Consider the following 27,606-nt stretch of genomic DNA (forward strand, 5'->3'; position numbering starts at 1 on the left):
CTGGTTTTTCTGAGCTGAGGTGTATTTTTTTAAACTCTTTTCCCGGTGTCAGGTTTTGCAACTCTGGAGGCGTTTTCATGTTGATGTTACTCAACAGGAAGACTGAACCAGCATGACAGCCTCTCATGCCTCGGGTTACATTTTATCCATACAAAAGCTTTCAACTGGTGAAAAACCTATTAAAAATTTAAACTAGCAAGTAAGACTTGCAAGTAAGAATTTGTCACACTCATATTCTGTTGAAGAGTATTAGGGCCTGGCTTAAGGGGAAATAATGAGAGGGTATTTTTTTTTTTTTTTTTTTTTTTTGCATTTTGAGAAAAAGTAAAAATGTCAACAATTAAGTTGATTTTATTCTTAAAATGGTATTTCAGCTTTATTGTTGACATTTTCACTTCCTTTTTTCTTATGCCTGGCACTAATCTGAAAGTGTGATATTTTGACTTTATTCTTGACATTCCTACTTTATTTTTCCATATCTCAACTTTATGCTTGACATTTCAACTATAGTTATTCTTGAAATGCACAATTTTAAAAACTCTTCCTTCACTCATATGTTTTTATTAAGGCTCCAATAGTCTGACATTTTTTTCGAATTTTCTGAAATAATTCACATTTCAATTTAGTTCTTTAATTACTTTCAAATTAGGCCTATTTCAAGTGTATATTTACTGTCAACTGTACAATTTTAACACATTTTAAATTGATTAAAACAAATGAAAACTAGTGATGATATTGACATTTGTTGACGTAAAACTTAAATATTGGCATACTGTAAACTCTTACTTACTTAATACTTAGCAGCTAAACAGGTTTAATGTATAATAAATTAAGGTCCAGTTCCATTTAAGTGCAGCAGAGTCTTTCCAGGGAGCCAACATGCACAATAGCAGCATCTTGACTCTGTTTGACATGAATGGAACTGGGCCTTATTAGTATCATTGGTAACACCTGCGTCTACGCTACCGTTTGATGTTAAAATGGCTGCCAGGGAAAAGGTCATTAGGAACTGAAACTCGGAGCATTCAAACCGCACTGACTTTCGGTGGCCCCGGGGTGTGGAGTCCAGGAGGGAGAGTAAATGGTGCCGCTGCCTTGAGAGGACAGGTTAGTCCTGCACTACCTGGGAGGAGGAGGAGGAGGAGGAGGAGGAGGAGGAGGAGGAGGAGGGGAAGGAGATCACGTGACGAGCACACACCTGTTGGGCGCGTCTCTCTGTAGTCCCTGAGCGCGCGCTGCAGAGCACGCAGGATACGGCCGCGCGCCTAGTGTACCTGTTGTTTGCGTTCATCATCTCAGCACTGTCGGTACTATCTTCATCTGAGCGGACGATTGAACACACGAGGTAGGTCCATTTTAACATTGTGAGCTGTCTTTTAGGGCCAGTGTAGTAATACACAAATTATGAATCAACTGTGTAGGTAATTTGGAAGTCAAAGCTTTAATTTTAACAGTTGAAAAAAACATGGGTTAGCTTAACAGGCGTGAGAAAATATCACAGGTTTAATTTCGTCATTCTAAAAGATACATTTTGCCTGGAATTATATTTGAGCTATTAGCTACATTGTTTTTACTTTAATGGTAGCATAAAATGATAAAATTATATTTTGAAGGGTACCTTAAAAATTGAATCGTTCATTTGTTTGGTATTAGCCTTTATTCCTTTGGTTTTAAATGTTTTGGAATGTAAAAATATAAATAGTGCCTACGGCAGAATATTTTAGTCAAAACACTTGATGAGTTGTCAGTTGTACAGTCCGTAGTTTCACTCTCTGTGAAACCAGCTAACCCAGGTCAGTTTGACTTGTCAGGTGCTCTTTTTTCAAAGTAGGCAGTATCAGTTTGTGTGCCAGTAGCCTGCATCTCCACCCACTTACTGCTGCTTTGTTTCACCACAAACAAACTTTAAGACCTAGCCTTGCTTGTTTTGGTTTGAAGAGCAGCTCACTGCTGAGGGTCAATATTTGATGATTTGTGTTGAATGAACCAAGTGATCCATCATGCTTTCTGTGAAATGTACATGGGGATACTTTACTAGTTAACTTGCCTCACATACAGATGGCTGACAAATTAAATGCATCAATACAGCTGCAGTTGCATTGTACAATTAAGTCAATCATACTATTGTGTGTATAAAAATGTGGAGCCAGCCAAGTTGATCCTGATTTTTGTATCAAGATGACAGGAAGAAAAGAGCTGTGAGACTTCAATGAGAGTTCAGGATGAGAACAAATAAGATTTTATTGATACCAATGTCATTATCAATAATGATGCTTATCATTATGATTCTTTATTGATTCCCTGCTCAGTTTTCTTCATGCAGAAGAAGTAGGCCTGCACAGGTGTTTTCAGTATCAATGCAGCTGTCTTATTATCCAGGGACCATTATGGGTGCTGGAAATCCAGCAAAGGTCTGAAAAGTGCTTGAAATTCTAATTTCATTATATTCAGAATAATTATCTGTCTGACTAAATAGTTAGCTTTTTGGATACAGAAGTAAAATAAGCTGAGAACCTTGCTTTTGCACAAAATAAAGACGATTGCTTGAGCCTTGAAAGATGACACATTTTGAAACATGAATTTTGTCATCTCTCTGTAAAATTTGTTCACAAAACATGATTTTGTTTGTTTATTGCACAAACGTGAGTGCATTAATGTGATGAATAAGTAAAATAATAATTTGAGCATATATACATGTATATAAATGTGTAGACCTTAAAAGCACCTTGAAAATATTTTTAAAAATGTTGAATTTGACTTGAGAAGTGTGAGAAATCCTGATTATCTCTTCAGTCACAACACAGAGGAGAAAAAATCTCCGTGCCATGACACCTTTTTGGTGGAAGTTTCAGCATAGACATGAGTCTTCGATCATTGTTTTGTAATGCAAACTGTCAGAAAAACATGCCGGCATTGATAAAAGAAATTGATAAGCTTGGCGGCGTACAATTCCAGTGGATCAAACAATTTTGGAACCATCTCTAGTTGCCCATACTTAGTTTATTGTTGGGACACAGCAGGAGCTTCAGTCACAATGACTGCTCAACTGGCTAGTGTTTCAATAGAAACAGTGACAACAGGGATATCTGCATTTAGATCTATGGGAAACACTATAGGGATATTATAGTAGAGCACAAAACTCTCATGACACAGATGAATGAACATTTGAGAGTTCAGTGGTCCAAAACCCATAGGCACTGGTCTACAGAGATGTTGAGACAAGTGATATGGTCAAATGAGTAGAGCTGCAACTATTCACAATTATTTTGGTAGTTGATTAATTGTCATTTTTTTAAAGCAAGATTTTCAAGCACATGCTGATTCCAGCATTAGAAAGGGGACAGTTCACCTCAAAATCAAAGGTACATTTTTTTCCCCTGGCCTGTAGTGCTGTTTATCCATCTACATTTTTTTGGTGTGAGTTGCAGATAGTTTTGGAGATTTTGGCTGTAGAGATGTCTGCCCTCTCTCCAATATAATGAGACTAAATGGCACTCACTCGTTTGAAAATCAAAATTAGTGTCTCTTTCCAGAAATAATGACCCAGTTACTAAAGACAATCCACAGAACTTGTTGTGAGCAGTTTAATGTTGGAGTTACTTTCTTTTTAGTGGAAATGAAAGTAGTAGCTGATACAGCCTAAAATGCTGGATCAGATATTGGTGAGTGTGCAAGTCTATGCACTGGTCTAATATAATTGAATTGGAATTATCCCAAAATGGGACTCTGCAACTTGCCAGCAGTGCCCTGTACATGAAATTTTCTAAACCTGAGCCAGACAGTACAACTTTGCAATCATATACACCTCTGAATCAGTATTGGGAAGTAAAAAAAAAAAGCTACTGGAACATCTCTAGCAAATACCAAGCAAACAGTACGGGCCTGAATGCATTACCTCTACAGGTGGCTGTGTTATGCTGTGAGTATTATTTTGCTGGCACGGCTTGGATCCACTTGTCCATTTAGTAGAGGAAAGGGTCACTGAAAATCTGAAACGGAAAAGTTGTTCTGAGTGATCATCTTTAACCTACAATGAAATATTTCTGTCCTGGTGGAAGTGGTCTCTTCCACAAGGGCTAACTGAACAAAGGACTATATTCACTATATAGGACTATTCTTCCAGTAGAGTTAAGAGATATTTTGATTGAATACCAAGACGCATTGAAGCTGTACTGGTGGCACAAGGTGGCCCAACACCTTACAACACCAGATTAAGACAAGCATAATGTTTTCCTCTACTCTCAAGATTCATATCAGTAGGGTGGGCCTGGTATGACATGTCCATAATTTTTTGGTACTGACAGAAATATGTCATAGCACATGAGTATTGGAAAGTGTCAAGTACTGTGGTAATGTTATTCCTAATCTTGTGTACTCATTCTTTAATAAGAGTTTATTCAGTTTTTTCACAAGTGTGTATTGATTTTGTGGGAAATTGATGGATAAAACAAAGGCCTGCCTTTGTGAAAGATGGTTGACTGAACAATGATACTCATAGCTGACATCATACAAAAGTCACTTTTTTGCTCAACCAATTGTCTGTTTCTTTTTGTTTTTAGCAGGGTGTGTTCCAGTTGCATTTCAGTATGCCGAGCAATAAACACAGCCCCCCACCCTACCAGACAGGTAGCAAACAGTAAGTTGACCGACATTTATCCCTCACTACTATACTGTCATCCCATGACATGTCATTCAGATTTACCTGATTAAAGCTATGTTGAACTTTGGAGTAGTTTGTAGTACATTGAACATACTTCTGTAGCAGCAGAAAGTTCCAACGTCAGCAGCATAGTTGTTTAAAGGAGCAGTCTTTCATTCATGTCATGAGTCACATGGTCTTCTACTTATTTTTTCAACTAGCTCTGTGGAAATTTAGATTTTATTTGTGAGAATGGAGAAGGTCTGCTAATCCAATAGATGGAATCAGTTTAACACCTATATATAGGCCAATTTAGGAACTATCAAATATGACAGCAGGTAGATACCACTCTTTACTTTCAGCTTTGTGTTGCTGAACATCCATGACTATTACAGACTACATCCTGTAATTTCACAATGGTTAAATTTAGGGCTGCACAATTAATTGCAGTGTTATTGAAATTACAATATTTTTTCTATTTATTCCAGTTTTGCATATTAAATGTTCTTAAAATATGTCTGTACTCTGTGAAATATGTCCTAGTAATACAGTTTAGACTACAGTAGTAGCTGTTGTGCAGTTACCATATCAGTGCTTTACCCCTGCAGAAGAATTTCTTACTTTTTATATCTGTATTTAGAGTGTTTACTGCAGCATCAGCCAGGAGGTAACAGATCCCTCCACAGTCTTTTCTGTCCCAACACACTCTGACCAAAGCTCCTCTGTCTTCTTCTGCTGCAGCCACAGCAGCAGACACAGGCACAGTGAGCTCATGTCCAATCCAGCCTTCTCCTACTACCCAGGAGACAAGATGCTTCACTTCTATAAGTGGACGTCACCACCGGGCGTGATGAAGATCTTGTGTATCATCATCATTGTCATGTGTGTGGCTGTGTTTGCCTGCGTGGCCTCCACACTGGCCTGGGACTACGATATGAGCCTCATGGGCCTGGGCGGTGGAGGTGGCTTGCTGCCAGGTGTTGGTTATGGTGGTTCATACGGTGGTGGCGCGTACGGTGGCTCTTATGGCGGCAGTTATGGCGGCTCGTACGGAGGAGGCATTGGCGGCAGCGGTGGCGGCAGCTACTACGGCTATGGAGGAGCACAAATGGATCCCAAAGCTGGAAAAGGCTTCATCATCGCCATCGCTGGCATCACCTTCATAGCTGTGCTCATCATATTTGTGTTGGTTGTTTCAAGGCAAAATGTCGCCCGCTCATCAAAGTTCTACCTAGCAACCATCATCATCTGCGCCATCTTGGCATTTTTGATGATCATCGCCACTATTGTGTACCTGGTAGCAGTGAACCCAACAGCCCAGTCCACAGGGTCTGTGTACTACAGCCAGATCCGACAGCTGTGTGCCCAGTACCAGAACCAGAACCAGGCCCAGGGCATCTTCCTCAACCAGTACCTGTACCATTACTGTGTGGTGGAGCCCCAGGAGGTGGGATATCCTTAATTTTTTCGGGTGATAATAATAATTGGGTGATGATCATTTAATTTCAGCTAAAAATAATTCTGAAAATAAAATTATTGCCTAAAAAGATTTAAAGAAAACAGTTTAAAGGGATAGTACAGATTATTTGAAGTGGGGTTGAATGAGGTACTTATACATTGTTGAGTATTTATCTACAGTAGATGGGGATTAGCACATCACCAGTTTGGAGAAGCAGCAGGAGTACTGCAACAGACACCAGGAAGTGTATTGCTGAGGACATTGTTAGCAGCAAAATGTATTTTAGCCAACTAAAAGAATCAATATCAGTTTAAGTGTACTCCACATTTAGAATATTTTCTCTGCTTTACGTTGCAGTCAGACAGCCTTTATAATGGGAAACCACTGTTAAATAAGCCAAATATCAGTCGCTGCAAAGCCTCTAGACTCCTTTGACAAAATCAGTCATTTGTAAGGAATCTGCTTGGTCTGGAGGGAGTGATATTTGGCTTATACAATAGTAATTTCCCCTCAGAAAACTGATAAACTTAAACTGATTTTTTTTAATATATCTAAAACACATCTTGCTGCTGACCCACAACGGTACATTGTTTAGCTTCCTAAACAAAAAACCTGCTGCTTCTCCAAATTAGTGGTATGCAGACTGCTTTCTACTTTAAGCAATACACTGACTACGGATAAGTACCTCACACAAATCCATTTCCAATAAATCAAAACTGTCACTTTAAGGGAACTGAGTGGTGCAAAGAATAGTGAACACTGCAAAAATGTTCATCTTGCTCATAGTAGTTTAAAGTCATAATTTATTTTTTTGTTTTATCACAAGCAAAATCAAAAAATCTGCCTCTAGCATAAATTTATTTCTCCCCTTTTCTATACTAAATCAGTGCGCATGCATCATAGGTACTGTAGATACTGGTGCTTCAATCAAGCCTTATTTAGTCTTTTTTGTAAAGATGATGATGCTGACTTCTAAAATTCCTAAAACAAGTGAAATTGCACTGGACACATGAGACATTATGTGTTAGGTGTTATAACTGTTACCTGATTTTCTAGTTTTAAGTCAAGTGAGGTCAGTTTTATTTATGCAACACCAAATCACAACAGAAGTTACCTCAGGAGACTTTTCATATAGAGCAGGTCAGGACTGTACTCTTTATAATATTATTTCTAGGGACCCAACCTTTCCCTGCTAGAGTAAGCACTAGGTGACAGTGGTGAGGAAAAACATTTTTAAGAGGCAAAAACCTCAAGTGGAAAGAGGCTGTATGGTGGTCAACCATCTGTGTTAGATGGGTTTTAAGATGAATAATGTATGATGACTGAACATGAGATTAGATTATGTTTTCACATGGATGTTTTTGTTGTGAAGCAATGAATCTGAAACTATTTTACATTGTCCTGCAAGATGTAGCCAATCTTTAGAAATTCACAGACAAATTAGTTTAGCACATTTTCATTGTAGGTGTCAGAGCTACTAACTAAACCATATCAGATATAATTTAGGTCCTAATTTCCAAAAAACGGTCCTGAAGCAGCTTTGACCAAACAAGTGCTTCTGCATGTTTTAGCCCCATTTACTACAGATACCTTGTGCTTTCACTTTACAATTGCTGACAGTGTATCAAGGTATTATGCAGTTTTACTGTAGCTTTTTGAATGTTTCACATCATCCAGACATGAAGTCCAGTATTTTCATTGGAAAAACTGTATCTGATTTGACAACATGTCTTTTGAGCTGACATAATGATCACCATGATGGATACCTAAGAAGATTAGGGGGCACACTGGTCAGAGATTGATGGCAGGAACGTTATTATTCTGACTAGCCCTTACATTGTTTGTTCATGGACAAGTTGCAGTTAAATTTTTCAAATGCAGTTTTGGATGCTTTGAACTCCTTAAACCAAATGATTCACTGCTATTTGAGGGTGGCAGCAGATGTGCCTGTGTAGATTTTGGGGAGGGGTTTCCTTTTTAATGTAGTGAAGTAGTGGTTTGGAGCTTTCCTGTTTGCCCTGTTGACTCAGACCCATTATTAACAAGTCTAAGTCTTGGTCTTGAGTGAGCTCCCACCTGCAGACCTCCTTCTCATTTACTGTCCATGTTAGTGGATGTAATTTCAGCCCACTCACGTTGAGTCCTCTGGTTTCTGCAGGCCATTGCTATTGTCCTGGGCTTCCTGGTGTTCGTGGCCCTCATTATCCTGCTGGTGTTTGCAATCAAGACTCGCTCCAAGATCAGGCGCTGGGGCCGGGACCGCATTCTCTGGGAGGAAGTGAAGGTCATCAGTAATGGTCTACACAACAGTGTCGGGGAGTGGGTGAGTGATATAGTTTTGTATTTTTCATTAGTTTTTATTTGGTTATCAATTGAGTTTCAGTTGGTTCCCAGAGTGGATTTTCTTGTTTCAGTTGAGTTTAAATTGTTGACAAATCTAAAGTTTTAATTTAGGTTTTTTTTTGTTTCTGTGTTAGGTTTATTTATTTACATGGGAATATTAATCGTGGGCAAGATTTCAGAAGTTCAGAGTGTACAATAAATACACAACACTTTCTGAGGGCAATTGATAGATTTGACAAAGACTCAAATCAGTCATGTATAGTTTTATTTCACCTTAGTTCGTTTTCTACTGTGTAAAATTCTGTGTAAAAGCCAAAGTATGTTTTCATTTGAGTGTTTTGATGTACTTCACTAGAAATAGTAAATGAACATTTGAAGGGTCACAACAGTTTTGTTGTCGTAGTAGTGATGTCCGGTAGATTTGGTTCAGTCAGAGCTGTGGAATATTAAATCGCCCACCTTTGCTCACTACATCTGAGCCTTTCGTAACCTCAGGTGTGTAGAAACTACAGGTTATATGAACAATTTTTTTTAAAATAAAAAAATGTGAAATAGCAGGTAATCTTTTTTTGTATTAGCCATGAGAAGCAGGTAATTATCAGTTATCCATATCAGCTGAAAAAATCCATACTGTACATCCCTTGTTTGAATATTTCACTCAGTGTAAACATCATATATTCTCAATAGAGAGCTTGAACGAGATGATAGCCAATATATTTTCAGATAGAGTAGAAAAAGATTATTTTAACAACCTTAAAGGGGAAATAAAATGGGAAAAGTGGATGTTGGGAAGTTCACTTATCTTTTCATTACTGTTGTTTGTTCCTTTATAATGTGGTGAGTTTGAATCTGAGTACAAACTTGTATTTAATCAGTCTTTTACTTTGAAAATATATTTGTGTAATCTGTAAATAGACCTTAAAGATTCATAATCTTACAAGTCTAGAGATATCTTAGGGATATTCTAAAGCCATGCTCTGTACAACAGTTTTTTTCTCACAAAATGGCTACATAGGAGAATATTTTACTTCAAGGAAATGAGCACAGAGTCTAACCTACTCTGTTGTGCCACATTCTTAAAGAAAATGCAGACACGGCATGACGTATTAGTTAAGACAGATGATAAGTGATAAAGGTGTGCGTTTGTGTGTGTGCGTCAGGAAAGGATGGTTTCATTTCCAGTTTCTGGGTGTGGTCTGTTAAGCCACTCTGGTATGATGTGCTGTGTTGTCAAGATGATTTGTTCTAAAAATAAAAAAAAAACCTATACAACAATTATTAGTATGTACAACATTAAAACAAGACTTGCACAAAAGTACATTAATAGAAATCCAAGTGTTCTTACATGTCATGCTCTGCGTTCTGAGGACAAATGAAAGTGTTGACCTGAAAAACTACTTCCATACCTGCACAGGTGACATTCCAAGTGTGTGAACCTTCCCAGCAGTGCATTCAGAGCTGACATTTCAACAGGTGTACTGGCTGAGAGACATTGTCTCAGGCTTCCTGTTGATGGTAGTGATGGTATCGGTGGTATTCAGGCACGCAGGGAGAAGTAGAGGAACCGGTTGGTCTTGGTGAACGCTGCATACAACCAGAGTGTTTATCATATGGAGAAAACAGGTTACTGAAGTGTAAACTAGGGCAAGTATGACAGGGGCCTCAGGAAAACTTGACTGAAAGCTGAGGTAAACAAACTTTTCTAGGAGAAAAATGAATATTGTTGGTGGCGTGTAATAGTCAAAATTCAATCAAGAAAAAAACATTTTTGTTTGTTAATCTAAAAAGATAATTATTATAACATTTTCTTTTCATCATAGTGTAGCATACATATCCAACACTATCTCTGTTCTGCTACTACTACATCCTGCTGTCTAACCCATAGGTAATAAAAGTGTAGCTTACATGTAGGAATGCTATCATTGCTGCCCTCTAGTGGTCAGGAGTAGTAATAATCCCTATCAGTGATAATGGATATAATGATGAATGGATGAATGATGAATTTGTCAGTTGACACTAAAATAATATAGCTACGTATGCATTAATGAGAAAATCAAAGCAGACATTTAAAGGTAAAGCAAAAGTAATGCTTTTCTATGCATTTATTGATAAAGTAATTTAATTATTTTTGAGAGAAGCAACTAGTATCTGTAACTAATTACAAAATTTCAGTAATTTTCCCACCACTGATTAGGATAGATGTTAATTTGCTAGTTGGTTACAACAGTTGACAACCTTGATGTTCCACTTCAAGACCAAATACATTCATGTGCATGTTTGGTGTGCCAATTGGTGGGAGGGGCTCAGCGGGGTGATACAAGGTAGTAGAAAGAGAGGCAAAGGTTTTGCATTTTGTATGTTCAAATTGCATCCTGCAGATTTCAAATAGTTTAAAATGGCAGGTTGTGGCATGGTGAAAAACTCTAACAGTATGTATAATATAGTTGTTTGTCACATGACTTACAGAGGTACTCTGGTAATTTAATATTTCACTTTCATAAAGTTGAAGGACTTGTGAGAGGCACTTAAAAAGTAGGAGTGGTCAAAACTGAAGCAGCTGAAGCCAAGATATCCTGGCGTTTAGTCTTCAGTATGGGTCAAGCTCCAAAAGCAATGGCTCCTAGACTTCCCATAATGCAACTAGATAATTAGACCCACTTCATTAGACTCTTTATGCATCAACTTTTATGCCCCCTGTTCCTCCAAAGCCACAGGAGACAGTACGCAACTGTTATAAGAGGCTGAGGACTACTGTGTGAATTTTCAAGTAAAAAAAAAAACAAAAAAAACTTTTAATCAGGGACCACTTTGACTTTGACCAAAGCTGAACTTCAGCCTCATATCTACGCTAACATGTTTTCTGTCAAACTCTGCTGGAAAATGTTCTCCCATGGTCTCACATTGTCTCTCTGTTCCAGGTGAATAATGTGTCTGGTGAGCCAGAGGTGCTGGTCAATGACCCTAATCCCCACGTTGGGGGGTCCAGAGACTATCTGGATCGGCTGGACCAGAACAAGCCTCTTTACCTGCCAGGGTAAGCCATGCATCATACAGTACACCTCACAAAGGCCTGTATTTTTTAAGACTTCCCTCGGTTTGAAATGAGCTGAATGAGTTTACTGCAGATTGATCTTCTGGGATTGATCTGAACCTTAATTTATGATACGCATACCTGAACATATGTGAAGAAATATTACATATATATAATGGAATATGAAGTCTGACAAATAGCAAGTTATTGATCAATTTATGAGTTTACACAGGTGTTGTGCATCTTGGTCAAAATAAACGAAACAAACATATACAGAGTCAGAGATAAATAATTTAAAATAGAAATTTATGCTAAAAATATGTGAAATAGATGTATTTTAGATTGAGAATAGCTACAGCAACAGTGCTTAAAATGAAGATTATGGATTGTAGAACATGTTGATTTAGCAATGTGCAAATGTACACTATTTAAATGTGCAAATAGTACTATTGACATGTGCATTAATGTTCCACCTCAAGCTAAAAGTAGAAGCTTCACAGATGTGCAAATAAAAAAATGTGTAGTGTCCATGGGGAAGAGAACGAGTCGGTGTCAGTGGGGGTCCTGGGCCTTGTTGATGAGGCCTACAGTCAGGGAGAAACCATGCTCGTAGTGTGAGGTTTTGGTGTTAATGGACCGGAGTCCCCTGCCAGAGAGGAGTTTTGTGATTTCATTGCTTTCTGAAATCCACCAAATTCTCCACTGTCTTTAGAGCGTTGAAAGTTGTGGGTCAGTGATAATGTTTGAAATTGAAGGTACTTGACAAGGCTGCTTAAAAAAATATAAATCAATGATTGTATTTGCAGGGACTCAGAGATCAGCAGCTCTGTGGGAGGCCTGAAGCCTCGACTGAAGGACTATGACACCGGTGTGGAGTCTGGAGATGACCTGGACGAGGAGGACTTCAGCATGTGAGTGGATGTGAAGGGATTGTTTGAGTTGTATTTCTTCATCATAAATCCATCTTATGTGCGAACTGCCAAATGTCTCTAACAACAGGTATTACTATTAATGTCAGGTTGTCATATAATAAATTGCCCAAGCTGATTTCATCCTGTTCTGGTCTGTAGTATGTTTCCTCCTATTGTGGATGAGCAAGAGCGTCTGAACTACAAACGCGAATTTGACCGGGATCACCAGGAATACAAGAGCCTTCAGGCTGAGCTGGACAGCATAAACCAGGACCTGGCTGACCTGAACAGAGAGCTGGACCGACACCCCGAGGGCAGTCCACAGTTCCTGGTGAGTGTGGCGCTGCCAGTTTGAGTTTTCTTCTCTCTGAAGAGAAGTTTGGTCTGTCTACCCCTGTTCAAAGAACTTATATAAAATCTGCGATTATCACAAATACAATTTGATACAGATAAAGATGAGAAATTAGTCAGGTAATGAGAACATAGACAAGTAAATGTCATTGGGATAAAGTTGTGGTGAACGTTTAGGACCTTATGTTACAGAAAATACAATAACAGTAAAGTAAAAGTGGCATAAATGTGTGTTATAGCCACTTCACACTCCTCTCATTGTGGGACAGCTAGAATATTTGGACCAGAATACAGGTGAATGATCAGAAAAGGCTGAGAAACCATGGTTTGGCATAAAACAAATTAGTGTATGAATGTGGAATGGTGTAATGACTTTGGATCTTTAACAACTGCCTGTCTACTTTCAGGATGCCATGGATGAATACACCAGACTGAAGAATCTCAAGAAGGTAGAGCACATACACTCGTTTCCATCTGCGTTGTTCTTCACAGTGAAGCACAATTATTTTGTGAATACAATCTAATAATTTGAATGGTTTTCTGTCCCCTGCAGTCCCCAACCTACGAGATTAAGAAGAAGAGATGTAAATATCTCAGGTCCAAACTGTCGCACATCAAGAAGAAGATCAGTGACTACGACCGCCGGCCTTGAACCCTCACCTCTGACGCCCCCCTCATGCTGGGAAAGAGACAAATCTGCAATATCTCACCCCACTGTGTTTGAGTTATGTGGGATTACTATAGTGAAAGCCTGTTTCCTTTATATCACATCAGTGTAAAGCCAATCACCAGAGATGTTTCCCAGAAGAAGGGGTGAAGGAATTTTTTTTTTTTACTGTTTGATCAATTCTTCAACCTCTGTGAGTTTCATGAAGAAATACTAATAGAAGGTGTATAAAATGTATTTTATTGGTTTCTCTCCTGAAGTTAGAAAGTGAGAGAAGAAATATGAGATATTTTAGCGTGATGTTTATCAAGCAATTATCGTACTACTTTAATAAGCTTTTTAAAAATGTGTTTCATGTATAATGAAGGCACAGCTGAGACGTCTCATGAAGTCACTAACTGCCTCTTGTAAATAATGTATTTTTAGTTTTTTGTTAGTTTAAATTGTTCTCTAGGTACCTTTTCTGTACTTTTTTGCACTGTTTTCTGGAATTGATGAAACCTCTCTGTTTTTGTAATTTTAAGTTCCTAATAGACCTTTTAGACTCTTAGGCTAATTAATTAATGATAGCTCTGTTCCCTTGGCTCTGTTGCCATTAAAATTTGTCTAACACTTGTATTTTACTGTAATTAATTTCTTATTTCTGTATTATTCAAAAGCACATGAACAATAGCTCCCACCATGTCAATATATTTTTATTCCACAGAGTTTCCATTAATGGAAAAATTGCCTGTTTCTCTCAGCTGATGTATGCAATGTGCATATTTTGGAGTGCAATCACAAAGTTATCGCAGGGATATAAGCTTTTAATAAACAAATATTATTTATGAACTTGTGTTACTGTGTTTGAAATAAACACTATGAAGCTCATGCTTATGATGCAGTATAAACGTGTTATACTGTGATTATAGTAATGTATGATCAAGGTAATTCATGTTTATAGTAATCAAAACATTCTGATACCTATGCATTATAAAGAATGCATTATACTGTGCTTATAACAAATCTATAATTTAACACTCACACATTCTATATGCTTTACAACAATAGTCATAACATTAATGATTTTATAATACTAATAAAATCAAATGTAATACCTCATAATTGTCAGTGGTGGACAGTAACGAAGTACATTTACTTGAGTACTGTACTTAAGTACATTTTTTGAGTATCTGTACTTGAGTATTTGTTTTTGTGGAAACATTACTTTCACTCTACTACATTTCAAAGACAAATATTGTACTTTTGACTCCACTACATTTCTAGGAAGGTTGCTGTTACTTTTTGACTGAGCGCATCATTGAAGTCAGCTGTTGCTGTTTTTTCTTTTCTAAAATGCAGTTGGTCACATGCTGTGTTTCTCACAAAACACAGGAAACCAATCACAGTAGCTCCTCTCAAATGGGACTGATGTAAAAGCAGAAATACGTCCAGGCGCTCTGTAACAAGAACAAGCAAACTCTCCCTCTGTCATTCAAACAAAAAGCAGTAATGGTGACAGCAGGACAAAGACAAAATTAAATCTCAGGATGTTATTATAATTATTCATTATTCCAGGTAGCTTTTAAAGTTGGATTGTTTAATTGGGGTGAAAAATACCACATAATGCATGCACATACTGCCTCTGAAGACAGAAAGAAATCTCAGTTATTTAACAGACTTGGAGAACTCCTTACAGTTATCTTCGTGATTTTAATACAGTTACATCAGAATGTCCTTTTTGGTTTTGATTGTATTTCTATGTTGAAGTTTTTATAGGTGTTTCTATAGGTTTTGTGTAGCAGAGTGGTTCTACAAGCATCAGAGCATCATCAGGTGGTTTCAGAGAGTTACAAGCTTCTGTAAATACATCATGAAAACAATACAGCATGTATTGATATTAGAAAATGTACTTTGTAATTTGTACTTTTGAATACTTAAGTATTTTTATAAACGTGTACTTCTGAATACTTAAGTATTTTTAAAACCAAGTACTCTAGTACTTTAACTCAAGTAAAATTTTGACTGAGCAACTTTCCCTTGTAGTTGAGTAATATTTGACCAGGAGTATCTATACTTTGACTCAAGTACTGGTGTTGAGTACTTTGTCCACCACTGATAATTGCTCAGCACTCACTGATATTTTGGCAAGAATCATAGAGTATTATAATCATGTTATTTATGCATTACAGCTATTTTGTAATGCATCATAATGACTTAAAATACATCCTGATGTGATTATAGTGCATTATAGACGTGCATCGTTATGTGTTATAATTGTTATTAAGTATTTTGAATATGTGTGCTTATAACTATGACCATGCACTGCTATTAGCACAGTATAACCCATTCTGAGTATATATGTAATACTTTGTAATACATTATAAATTACAACAAAATGTGTTCCAACTATGATTTTTAGGAAAAACATTAAATAAGTGAAATGTAAATATCCAAATTCATTTGTTCATCATCAAAAAGTGTATAGTGAGTACTGTCATGACCCATTAAACAAATAAATGAATTGTATAACGTTCTGTGTATTTTTCAATGATACAGCCTTTAATGCATTGTAATGCATTATAGACATGGGCTTCACAGCTGAAAGTAAAACCTGTCCTGGTAATTGTGCTGCTCTTAATCGTAATAGTACAGGGTTGTCAAATGTACGGCCTGCAGGCCAGAACCAGCCCGCCAAATGGTGCAGTCCAGGTCCCTGGATGACTTCTAGAAGTGTAGAAGAAATGCAAAGCAGCAGAGGATAGTTCTCTGGTGACAAAAAAGATACTTATTGTGGTCATATTTGAAGATATCAAGCATTTTGCAAAATATTGTCAATCACCAGTTTTGGTACAAAAGAATTCAAACTCAAATTTCAATTGAAAATTCAGTCATTACCTATTCAGGCTCATACTGATTGAAGGTCAGGTTTAGTTTTTTAGTCCACAAAATACTGCTGGAGTTTCACAGAAAAACAGCGCTGCAGATTCTCCCAAACAATGTAAGATAATAGTGAAATGAGTGAATTTTTCATTTTTTGGTGAAATCCCTTTAATTCAGCCAATTAAATTCTACAATTGACCTGTGGAGGGCAGCAATGCGCCTTTGCTGCGTGTACTCTGCTGCAAATTCTGTAAGAAGAAGAAGAGGATCCTTTCTGTACAGTGCATGTTTCTCTCCGGACTAAAAACTCTGTTGCACCAGCTCAGCTGGCGTTGCTGTACACGGCTTTGCAGGTACAACTGATTGTTTTTTAAGGAATGTACAGTAAATTGTATCGCTCACAATTACAAGATAGTAATTCGAGGTACCATAACTTAGTTCACTATAGGACAAGAAATTAAGCTAAACACCCCCCAGTAACGCTCATTAATAGCTCAAGCTAGCTGGCTGTATCAGTGACATCGAGAAATTACTATAACTACATATATATAACTATAAATGTGAGATTTAATTGATATAACGAGATGAACACAACTGATTAACTGTAAATTCAACAAATAATTCAGCTCAGGCAAACAGCGCGAAAAAAAAAGCGAAACTTTTTTTTACAGGATCATGCCAAAGTCCATTCAGAATACTTGCAACTGAAACATGCGTTTCTTAAATGTTTTTACAGCTACTTCACAGAGCACAGTGTTATTACGAATCGTTTGTGTCTTATGATAGATAAAAATAGTCGCAAATAATATGTACATAATTATTTTTGATCAACTCCAAAGGCAGCAAAGAATTTGGCTTACTATTAGTTATTGTTAATGGTCTCGCTCGTATTTTCAATAATGGTTTTCTGTTTTGACACAGCGTCATGCCAAACTCCATTCAGAATACTTGCAACTGAATAATGTTTTTCTTATTTCGCTTTACTACCTACATTGTAAAGCACAGTCTTCTAGGAATCACTAGTGTCCTCTCACGTGCAGTATTCGGCAAGTAAATAATTCACAAACCAGTTTTAGATGTATTGTTGTATTAAAATAAGCAAGACAAGTGGCTCCTTGTGATTCCTTGGGTATGATTGGACTTACACACCTTGCAGACTTGTGTTTTAATTTGAAGCTGTTTTTTTTTTTTTTTTTAGCAGTTAGTTGAATTTGTGACCCGGCAGACATAATGGATGAAGAACCAGAGAGAGCCAAGCGGTGGGAGGGGGGCTATGAGAGGACATGGTAAGACCGTGAAACACTGGAGTTTTTCAACTTGAGATGTGTACTCTCATTTGTTGCATCATTGTGGAATTTATGTGCTCTCCTACAGGGAGGTGCTGAAGGAGGATGAATCTGGCTCGCTCAAAGCTACAGTGGAAGAGATCCTGTTCCAGTCCAAAAGGAAAAGGTGCTTTTATTGTACTACTACATTGTTTGTGGAACATTCTTCCCTTGATCAACCCTAAGATGAGATCTCTAACAGGGTATTACTGTTGTTACTACTAACTTACCTGCCACCTTGTTTACCTCACAGGGTGATAGAGAGCCATGGACAAGTGAGGCTTGGAATGGTGAGTGAGTTCTGCCTCTTCCCTACACAACCTTTGCTTTACTCATGAGAGCTCATGTCGACATGGTGACAAATGCTACACATCGTTATTTTTAAATATCCTTAATGATCTGTAGTGGAAACTGAAAATCAGCGTCCATCTAGGATTGGTCAGAAAGGGTATTGAAATATTAGTTAGTACAGTTTTCCAGTTATTTCCATTTTTTCCTCTTACCTGTAGTGTTATTTATCCGTCTTAACAGTTTCAATGTAAATTGGTTTGGAGATGTCTGCCTACTCTCCAGTGTAATGGAACTAAATGGCAGTCAGCCTGTGGCACTCAAAGTGCCAAGAAATACATTTGAAAAACTCAACAGCAAGAGAGAGGCCTGTGCTTCTGACAGCACATTAATGCTGTAACCTCTCGTCCATGAGTAGATGCACACTTCATTCTGCATGAAACTGCTCACAACAAGGTCTGTGGAATATCTTGAGTAACCAGGTCATGGTTTCTGGAAAGACACATTGCTGTTCATTTTTCCAAATGTATCTTTTTGGTTTTATATTTAGTCCCAATATACGAGAGAGAAGGCAGACATCTCTACAGCTGATATCTCCAAAACTCTGCAGCTCACACCAAAACTATCTAGAGGGATAAATAATAATCTGTATTTTTGATTTCGAGGTGAACTGTCCCTTTAAGTGCTGTACAGGAATCAGTGTATTTTGCAATAAGGAAAATAAAATCTCCTGTTTAGTCTACATCATTACCAAAAACCTCAAGACATTATGGGATGTCCTGTGCTCTAGATGCGGCACCTCTATGTGGTGATTGACTGTTCGAGGAGTATGGAAGACCAGGACTTGAAACCAAACCGCCTCACCTCTACTCTGAAGGTAAATTCAGCAGCGTAGCAGCATCATCACACTGTACACCTGCAGACAGACACCATGATGAGCTGTAAGAAACCATCCCCCTCTCTTCTCCTCTTCAGCTGTTGGAAGCTTTTGTCGATGAATATTTTGACCAGAACCCCATCAGTCAGGTAAATTTCTACAGTCATGAGTTCTGTTTGTGTTTTATGCTAAACTTTACATTTAAATCCTGTCAGCCCTTGTTTAAATATTTCAGGTTCAGGTGTGTTTATTAAAGAAAATAGTTATATTCCTTAAGATACAAATTGTGAGTGTAGGCCTGAACCATCATGTCACTGTGGGACATGGACCAGGACTGTTACTGTATGTTTAGATGTGATGGGGAGTCATAAGTTTGAACACAGCAGCAGACCAGACCTTCAACAAGCTGCCAGTGGCTGTTATGTGACATAACACCTTGTATTACGTGTTTTCAGGTGGGGATTATCACCACAAAGAATAAAAGGGCCGAGAAGCTGACTGACCTGGCAGGTAAGGATCACATTAACTGCTAGTGTTAGACTCCACCCCTCAGTGTAATATTTTAGTCTCTTTTAGTCTCTTTTTTTTCTTCTAGGTTTTGCCGTTTTTATTTAATCAAAGAGCAGAATTGTCTGTGCAAACAACATTCAGTAGCGTAGTGCATGTTGTCGTTGTTCTTCCACTGCTGTCTGTGTTTGTGTGCACTCAAACAACACTTGTCATGCCGGTGCAGTGCACCGCGGTCTGCACCCTGACTAGTTAGAGGAGCTTCATTTGGAGCAGCTGTAAATGAAAATGTTGTGGTAGGAAGGTTGTTTGCTACACATTCGGCCAAATCAACACGAGAAAGAGAACATAGAGCTGCAGAGATGCAGAAAAGAAGGGATGAAGAAGAGGAAGAGAACAAGGAGGGAATGCCACAGCGTCCCGATCCCAAGACAGAGTTGACTGGCAGAATTTCTTCCAGAGAGACTCAGGCAGGAATATCCAGCTTTATAGTATTTAACATGTTTAATATGTTGTGGAACAACAATAAAAAGCTCTTCAGCATTATTTAATGTTACATTTTCAAACTGTAACTGCTCATCAGCTGATACACGATAATGGCTGAATATAATAACCTCTAGTTTAAGAGTGAAAGGATTGATGTCTATGTACATAAGCAACTCTTAATGATAATAAGTATCAGTGTTTGTATCCATATCAGAAGTTCAAAATTAAATTTTATGGTGTCACCCACCTCTCATACTGTCTTGTTTTTTTAGGTTTTGAGACTAGAAGATCTCCAAACTAAGGAGATCTTGAGTCAGCTGTTATCAGCTCACTCAGTTGCACACTGTCTCATGTCACGTCCACAAGCGCTGCTTGAATATCTAGCTCATAGAATTTGGAAAACAGCAGATTTTTGGGAGTACTGATTGTGTTATTACATATGTATAAATCAGAAACACATCAGACTATGGAGTGAGAACAGGTTTGTGGATCAGTGAAGTCAGTAAAATGTAACATTGTTCTTTTTTGTCAGAATTATTTCACATAAAGTGTTTGTTGTTGTGATATTAATTTCTGCCACAAGAGTGCACCACTGCACCACAACTTGCAAACACACAACATATGTACTTCGTCTTAAAAGTGCATGGAGAAATTAGAAGATTATTGTGGCAAAACCTTGTTTTAAACCTGTTCTTCAGTTATAAAGACAGAAGAGAAAAAGATTTAGGAAATTGGATCGCCAGAATTTTTTGTCTCACTGTCCTCTCAGGCTTCTGCTGCCCCTCGTATGAAGACAGATGATTCACATTTCTCAATCTTTTTAAACAACAGCAAGAATCACACGGTCCAGCTTTACTGTAATCTGTTGTGTTGTTTTGTTTTACCAGGCAATCCAAAGAAGCACATAGCTGCTCTGAAGAAAGCGGTGGACACCCTGTGTGTAGGAGAGCCGTCCCTCTACAACTCTCTCAACCTGGCCATACAGACCCTCAAGTATGTTCTGCTGATCTCCATGTTGTAGACTGGTTTCTGTAATGTTATTAAACATCACTCAGCTGGTTCCTGTCTCTGTATGAAGGCACATGCCTGGACACACGAGCCGGGAGATCCTGATCATCCTCAGCAGCCTCACCACATGTGACCCAGCCAACATCTATGAGCTCATCAAGGTGAGGTCACCTCAAAGCCTCACCAGTCATCAGTGTCCGCTTGTTCAGCTGCTATAGGCTTGACATGTAATGTAACACCTTAAATGTGGCTCTGTGTAACCATGTCCCTCCTCTGTCAGACCCTGAAGTCTCTGAAGGTGCGGGTGTCGGTGATCGGGCTGTCGGCGGAGGTCCGGGTGTGTACGGTCCTGACCAGGGAGACGGGCGGCACGTACCACGTCATCCTGGACGAGAGTCACTTCAAAGAGCTGCTCATGCTGCATGTCAAACCTCCTCCAGCCAGCTCCTCATCTGAATGCTCTTTGATACGCATGGGTCAGTACACAGCATATACTTCTGTGTCCAAACTAACTGGAGACATCAAACACATCAGAGCTACCAAACAAACAAGTGTTAAAAACAGGTCGGCCTCACAAACATCACAGACCTACACTGGGTCTTTAACATAAAACAATGATAACAGAAGGGGTGAACATGACAGGAACAGCTGTTCTGTATGTATATATGTATGATGGTCTGCTGAATTGTGACTTTTGGCACATTATTATTATTTACACATAGAAAATTTAAAAAAGATCTGGCTTGAAAAATGGCATTCTCCAGGAAGCATATAATATTAATATAATATAATTACAGTCATATTGTACTCACAATGTTTATGTATTGAATCATTTTAAACTTAATTAGCAATAATACTTGACAACAATGCATCTCATAAACACACATCTACTACACAGGTATAATCAATCAGTCATAGTGATCAGACACACACACACATATTAAGAGCGCTCATTCATATTATTTGCGAGGATACACTTACACTTTAATTAACAGCGGACTCTTGACATAGCTTAAAGTTTTCATTTTTTTGTGATCAACTTTTTATTATATTTTGCTTCAGAAAAGCAAGAGACAATTCAACATGTACATGAAACAATGACAAACAACAAGGAAAAGAATAACCCTGTGGCGATCCCTCCCTCCCCATCCCTTCCCTTCATCGTGGGTCTCCATAGTCAGTAATATGTGCAGGATGTAAAAAACCAAAATTTAAGTTGTGAAGTGACAGTTACAGCAGTTGTTTAATTTTATCTGCCACCTCTTGCCATGCAGAAATAGTGCCAGCTCGAGCACCGTGCAGCCTCGCCACGGAAATCTCCATATTCATAATATCAATATATGTGTTATCTTAAAGTTTTCATTATACAATTAAGATAAAGGAGAAAATAAACACAGTGACAATAAAAGAAAAACAAACTATCATAATGGGCCTTTAGACAGTCCCTCTAGGAAGTTTCGATGTTGCGATCGCAACAATTCACACATATTCAACCAGTCGCCATGAATTCTGCACGTCCAAATTCTTCAAGTTTTCCACAAATTTGACCAATCATTGTAGTTTCCAAAGATTCACAAGATCACTACTACTACTACTACTATTAATACTACTAATACTAATACTAATACTAATTATAATAGTAAGTAAGCTTATAACCACCACACCATAAAAAGAAAAACTAATCATTATCAAGTTATAATGTAAAAAAAAATTATTGTGATTATGTTTTTCAAGTTATAACAAAATATTTTCACTTTATTACGACATACAAACTTATCACATTATAACAATAAACTTTTCTTGTCTATCTTATAACTTGAAACATGTCATGTTATAATGTGAGAACTAACTTATTGTTAAAAGTTTTAGTTACAACAATATAAATGATCACATTTTAGATTACATGTAACAGGATTACATAATCTGGATACATGAAAAAAGTTAACTGTATTCCATTACAGTTACAGATAAAAAAGACCGAATCAGATAACAGATACATTTAGTAAAAATGGGTAAAATAAAGAACAATATCCTACCATGCACAGTGCACACACAGCTGCCAATTCATTATCATGACCTCTCATGAAAAATGCCTCACTGGGGGGAAAATTCAACATTTTTTTGTCTTTGCGCACAACGAAGAAAGAAACAGCTGAAGAAACTAATAAACCTAATAACAAACATAAAACACTTAGAGCTGCAACAATAAATCTATTATTAATCAATTATTACATGAATCTGCATCTATTTTGATAACCAGTTCATCGTTTTGAGTCATTTAGTAGTTTTAAAAAAGTCCAAAATCTTTAATGTGAACATTTTGTGGTTTCTTCACTCCTCTCTGACTGTAAACTGAATATTTTTGACCTGTGGACAAAACAAGACATTTGAGGATGTCATCTTCAGCTTTTATCAACATTTTATCAACTGATCAATTGAGAAAATAATCAACCGGATGAAAATAATCATTAGTTGCAGCCCTGAAAATACTAAAACACAATATTATGCTAAACAGTTTCACCATATCTTATACTGAGAAAATCCATAAGTAACGGAAAGTAATCAAGTTACATTACTTTGATATTGATACTTGAATACATTAGTGACTACATTTTCTAACTGGTAATTCTTAATTGTATAAATACAGAATACATTTTTAAAGTAACCCTCCAAACCCTAGTTATAACCTGAAACATTTTATATTACAAGAAGATAAACAGCATATTGCTGATAAAACCTGATTACGGTAGTTTGTTATAATGTTATAATAATGGAAAAATAACTTGTTATAATATGAAAATTGACCTATAACAAATTTTCGTATTATAAAGTGATGCTGACCCATTTTTACTTTTCTGGTGTGGCAGCAAACACTTCTGTAACTCTGACTACACAATCATTTATTTGTCACACTTAATCGTAGTCCTGTGTTTGTTCAGGTTTTCCACAGCACACCATCGCCTCTCCTACTGACCAGGACGCCAAACCTTCATTCAGCATGTCGTAAGTAGAAAACAGCGTGATTTCAACCTCTTGGGCAGAACTGTGAGCAGCCACTGTGTACTAGAGTGAATTCTCTTTATCTTTTGTGTGTTGCTCCTGGTGTGTGTCTTCTAGTCATCTGGACAGCAGCAGTGGTCCAGGTCTGTCTCTGGGAGGATACTTCTGTCCACAGTGCCACGCCAAGTACACAGAGCTGCCCGTGGAGTGTAAAGTCTGTGGTATGTCTGATGGGAACATTCAGTCTGTCTGTGTGTGTGTGTGTGTGTGTGTGTGTGTGTGTGTGTGTGTGTGTGTGTGTGTGTAGCACTGTTAGAGGTACCATAGCTTTGACTGGTGTGTGACGTGTCGTCTCCAAGGTTTGACTCTGGTGTTGGCCCCCCATCTCGCCCGATCCTTCCACCACCTCTTCCCCCTCCAAGCCTTTACAGAGACTTCTGTGGAGGAGCTTCAAGAAGACAGGTGCACTCTGACACACACACACACACACACACACACACACACACACACACACACTGTGCAGCCGTGTATCTAAACCTGTTGTGATTTGGTTCCAGGTTCTGTCAAGCTTGTCAGGGGGAGCTGAAAGATAAAAGTGTAAGTACAGAAGCTGAGTGTGTGTCTGGATCTGTAAACGCCGGTTTGACGCATGATATCAGTGGACTCCTGGCATAAAGAACTATTCAGCTTGTATAAACAGTCGTAAAATATCTTCTGTAACTCTAAAGGAGCTTTGTCAAATCTGAGAAAATAACCCTGATGATGTAATAGTATACCAGTGAGTTCCAACCAGAGGTGCAGATGTGAACCTTAGATGTCACAATTTGTGTTCTGTACCTTAAAAGGGATAGTTCAGATTGTTTGAAGTTGGAGGTTGTGTGAGGAACTTATCCATAGTCAGTGTATAATCTACAGTAGATGGCAGTCAACACAGGGTCAGCAGCAACACATATTTTAGACATACACTATAATCAGAATATTTCCACTGCTTTACCTGACAGTCTTTTCTGGTGGGAAACATAATATAATATATGCTGTATAATATATGCTATATCCATAATATAAGCCAAATATCACTCTCTCCAAAGCCCCAAAGTCAGGTTATCTTGGCCTCTACTGCTTCAGTTTTGATCATTCTTTTTGAGACCCTTGTCTTGTCGCTAATTCCCCAAAATATGGAACTACAGAAATAAATATATATAATTGACTGGATGATTTAAAAATGTTCATTTCATTTCATGTTCATTTATTCTTTGCAGCTTCAGTGCCTTTTGCCGATCTGTATTTATCTGCTCCCTGTGTGTGTGTTTGTAGGTCTTCACCTGTCCAACATGTCACAGTGTGTTCTGTGTGGAGTGTGATCTCTTCATCCATGATTCACTGCACTGCTGCCCCTGCTGTATTCACAGTCAGAGCGCCCCCTGAAGCTCAGAGGATAACCAAAAAGGACTAAAAAAAAAAGCTGAATCTCCTGTCTACTCTGAGAACTACATCTGAGCCACTGCACTGCTCTCCTGTTGTAAATAGCACACCACTTTATATTAGTCAGAAATGGTTGGTTTGCATTGTTTCTACACAGTTTTGTACATTTCTGTTTGTGACATGGCAGTTACAATAAAACAGATTTTTTTTTGTACTAATTCTTTAACCAGTAAGAATATTTGTCATACAGGTTCAAAACAGACCTTTCTTCCAAGTTCCCAGATTTTCCACTTTCAGATCCTAACCCTTGTATTTGTTATACTGAAGCCAATACAACACACTTCCAATGATTAAAAAATCCAATATGCAATACATAATAGGTTAAGTTAGACTTTGGGGAATAAATAAATTATCCTAGTGTATCGTACTCGACAATCCATAAGACAATCGACATTTTCCTGCAGTGTCTCTTCCAAGCTTTGATCAACCTGGCTGAGCTAGTCAGAAAAGTCTAGTTTCAGTGTTCAGGGGTCCTCAGAGGGGGCCCCCAGGGTCTGGACCATGTGGACAGAAATGTGAAGGGTCACAAAACACTGCTGGAGTTTCACACGATAACAGTTCTGCAACACTGTTTTCCTGTGAAACTCCAGCAAAGTTTTGTGTACTAACAAAATAAACCCAACCTTCAATCAGCATGAGGGTGAGCAGATAATGACAGATTTTTTTAATTTTTGGGTGAACTATCCCTTTAAAGGGATAACAGGAGGACTAATGGAAAAGGAAGGGTTTTTCTGGTTTATTTTGAACTATCATACACAAAACAGTACAGTAGTGGAAAAGGTGGAGGAATCCAAAGATGGTCCAAAGTTGTTTTAGTGCCTGTAAAATGGGATTTCTTTAACATGTAATTACATAGTTATTTGTCCCTCTGATACAATGTTGAGACTCCTTTTTTTAAACTTTATTCAACAACAACAAAAAAAATCATATTACATCAGACATACATGTGTCTTAAGGTTTGTTTGAAAATTTCAACAGATTTAGAGCCTAAGACTCTCTGGCAGACTGTTCCACAGTTTTGGGGCATAGTAAGCAAAGGCAGCCTCTCCATGCCTTTTAGTTCTAACCTCTTGAACAATCAGGAGGTTTGAGTCAGAGGATCTTAGGGGCCTGGCAGGCACATATATTGTGAGCATGTCAGATAGATAGGATTGGGCAAGACCATGCAGTGTTTTAAAAACCAATAAAATAATTTTAAATTGATTCTATGGTAGACAGGTAACCAGTGTAATGTTTTTAGGACTGGAGTAATGTGGGCTGTCTGTCTGGTCTTTGTCAGAACACGTGCTGCTGCATTCTGCACAAGTTGTAACTGACCAATGGCTTTCTTTGACACACCGGACAGAAGAGCGTTACAGTAGTCCAGTCAGCTGGAGATAAAAGCATGTATTAGTTTGAGCTGAAAGTTAGAGAATAATACAAAACTACATTGAAAATGTTTAAATAAATAAATACATGATATACATTGGAAAACAGAAATTAATTTGATTCCATGTGGTTTGTAACACCTGCAAATGTGAGAACATCCCACAAACATAATAGAGATCCAGGCTGTCCTCCTTGGGCCTGCTTTGACTGAGGGTGTCCTGTAATAAAAGGCCAAATCACCCAATGACGTTGAGGTCCACAACTGATGATGTGTTGTACTGGTAGCTTCATATGGTGGTCACCTCCAAAAAACCCAGCCACATAAATATAGTGCTGATCATCAGGGATTGTAACACTCAGTCCTATCAATGAATCTATAAAGCACGAATGGAATACAAATTTGCAGCATTTCATGTAATAATCCCATGAATGTAATAGCAGTGCTATTACATTTGTATGGATGTTATAAATGTGGGAAGGTGAAAACCTTCAGCTTTCAAAGTTGTATGAAAATGATCTTTGTTGATTGTTTTGGCCCCGAGCACCAAATAGTACGAGGACCCTATTGGTTTTTCACGGATTCTTCTTTTTCGTCCTCTTCAGTCTCATTTTTGAAGGACTAAACATAGTCAATGGTGCATGAAACTTGACACACACGTAAAAAAAATTGGTCTGATATAATTTTTGGTGGTGAGCATGGTCACATGGCTTGGCCATGGCCTCGAAACAGCAACACCCAGGGCACATTGACATGCGCAAAAATCAGAACACACGTGTCATTCCCAGATGCACTAAAGTCTGTAGGGAATGATGCTTGCAGCTTTAATTTACTTGTACACCTGCCAATGGGTTCAAGTCAGCTCTTTAGAAAATATCATGGGTTTGGGCAGTGCAAATAATTTTGATTACAGTTATATTCCAATTGTTAAACTTTAAACCTGTGGGTTTTTTTCACTTCTTTAAAGGGACATTCCAGATCCAATTTTCTTCCGCATTTTTTCC

At 37.9% G+C, this 27,606-nt stretch overlaps 2 protein-coding genes across 3 annotated transcripts; both read left to right on the forward strand.

Moving 5' to 3' along the window:
• Positions 1 to 1,179: 1,179 nt before the first annotated feature.
• Positions 1,180 to 14,232, forward strand: oclnb (occludin b). Of its 2 annotated transcripts, none has more exons than XM_084729237.1 (9): positions 1,180 to 1,345; positions 4,560 to 4,636; positions 5,381 to 6,086; positions 8,257 to 8,421; positions 11,360 to 11,475; positions 12,279 to 12,383; positions 12,543 to 12,714; positions 13,142 to 13,183; positions 13,288 to 14,232. In XM_084729237.1, the coding sequence occupies exons 2-9, from the start codon at positions 4,587 to 4,589 to the stop codon at positions 13,384 to 13,386; spliced, it is 1,455 nt and encodes a 484-aa protein (XP_084585363.1). In that variant the 5' UTR covers positions 1,180 to 1,345; positions 4,560 to 4,586; the 3' UTR covers positions 13,387 to 14,232. The 2 variants fall into 2 exon arrangements, with proteins under 2 accessions (XP_084585363.1, XP_084585364.1); XM_084729238.1 differs by having other exon boundaries at positions 4,563 to 4,636.
• Positions 14,233 to 17,464: 3,232 nt separating this feature from the next.
• gtf2h2 (general transcription factor IIH, polypeptide 2) lies at positions 17,465 to 25,394 on the forward strand. The gene is made up of 14 exons (XM_084729643.1): positions 17,465 to 17,549; positions 17,638 to 17,715; positions 17,842 to 17,878; positions 18,667 to 18,753; positions 18,852 to 18,902; positions 19,209 to 19,263; positions 20,634 to 20,739; positions 20,825 to 20,915; positions 21,035 to 21,230; positions 23,694 to 23,757; positions 23,872 to 23,975; positions 24,114 to 24,216; positions 24,312 to 24,351; positions 25,069 to 25,394. The coding sequence occupies exons 1-14, from the start codon at positions 17,494 to 17,496 to the stop codon at positions 25,177 to 25,179; spliced, it is 1,179 nt and encodes a 392-aa protein (XP_084585769.1). The 5' UTR covers positions 17,465 to 17,493; the 3' UTR covers positions 25,180 to 25,394.
• Positions 25,395 to 27,606: the final 2,212 nt, after the last annotated feature.

This window comes from Lutjanus erythropterus, chromosome 10, assembly GCF_056507025.1.
Source record: "Lutjanus erythropterus isolate fLutEry1 chromosome 10, fLutEry1.hap2, whole genome shotgun sequence".
Taxonomy (NCBI): Eukaryota; Metazoa; Chordata; class Actinopteri; order Lutjaniformes; family Lutjanidae; genus Lutjanus; species Lutjanus erythropterus.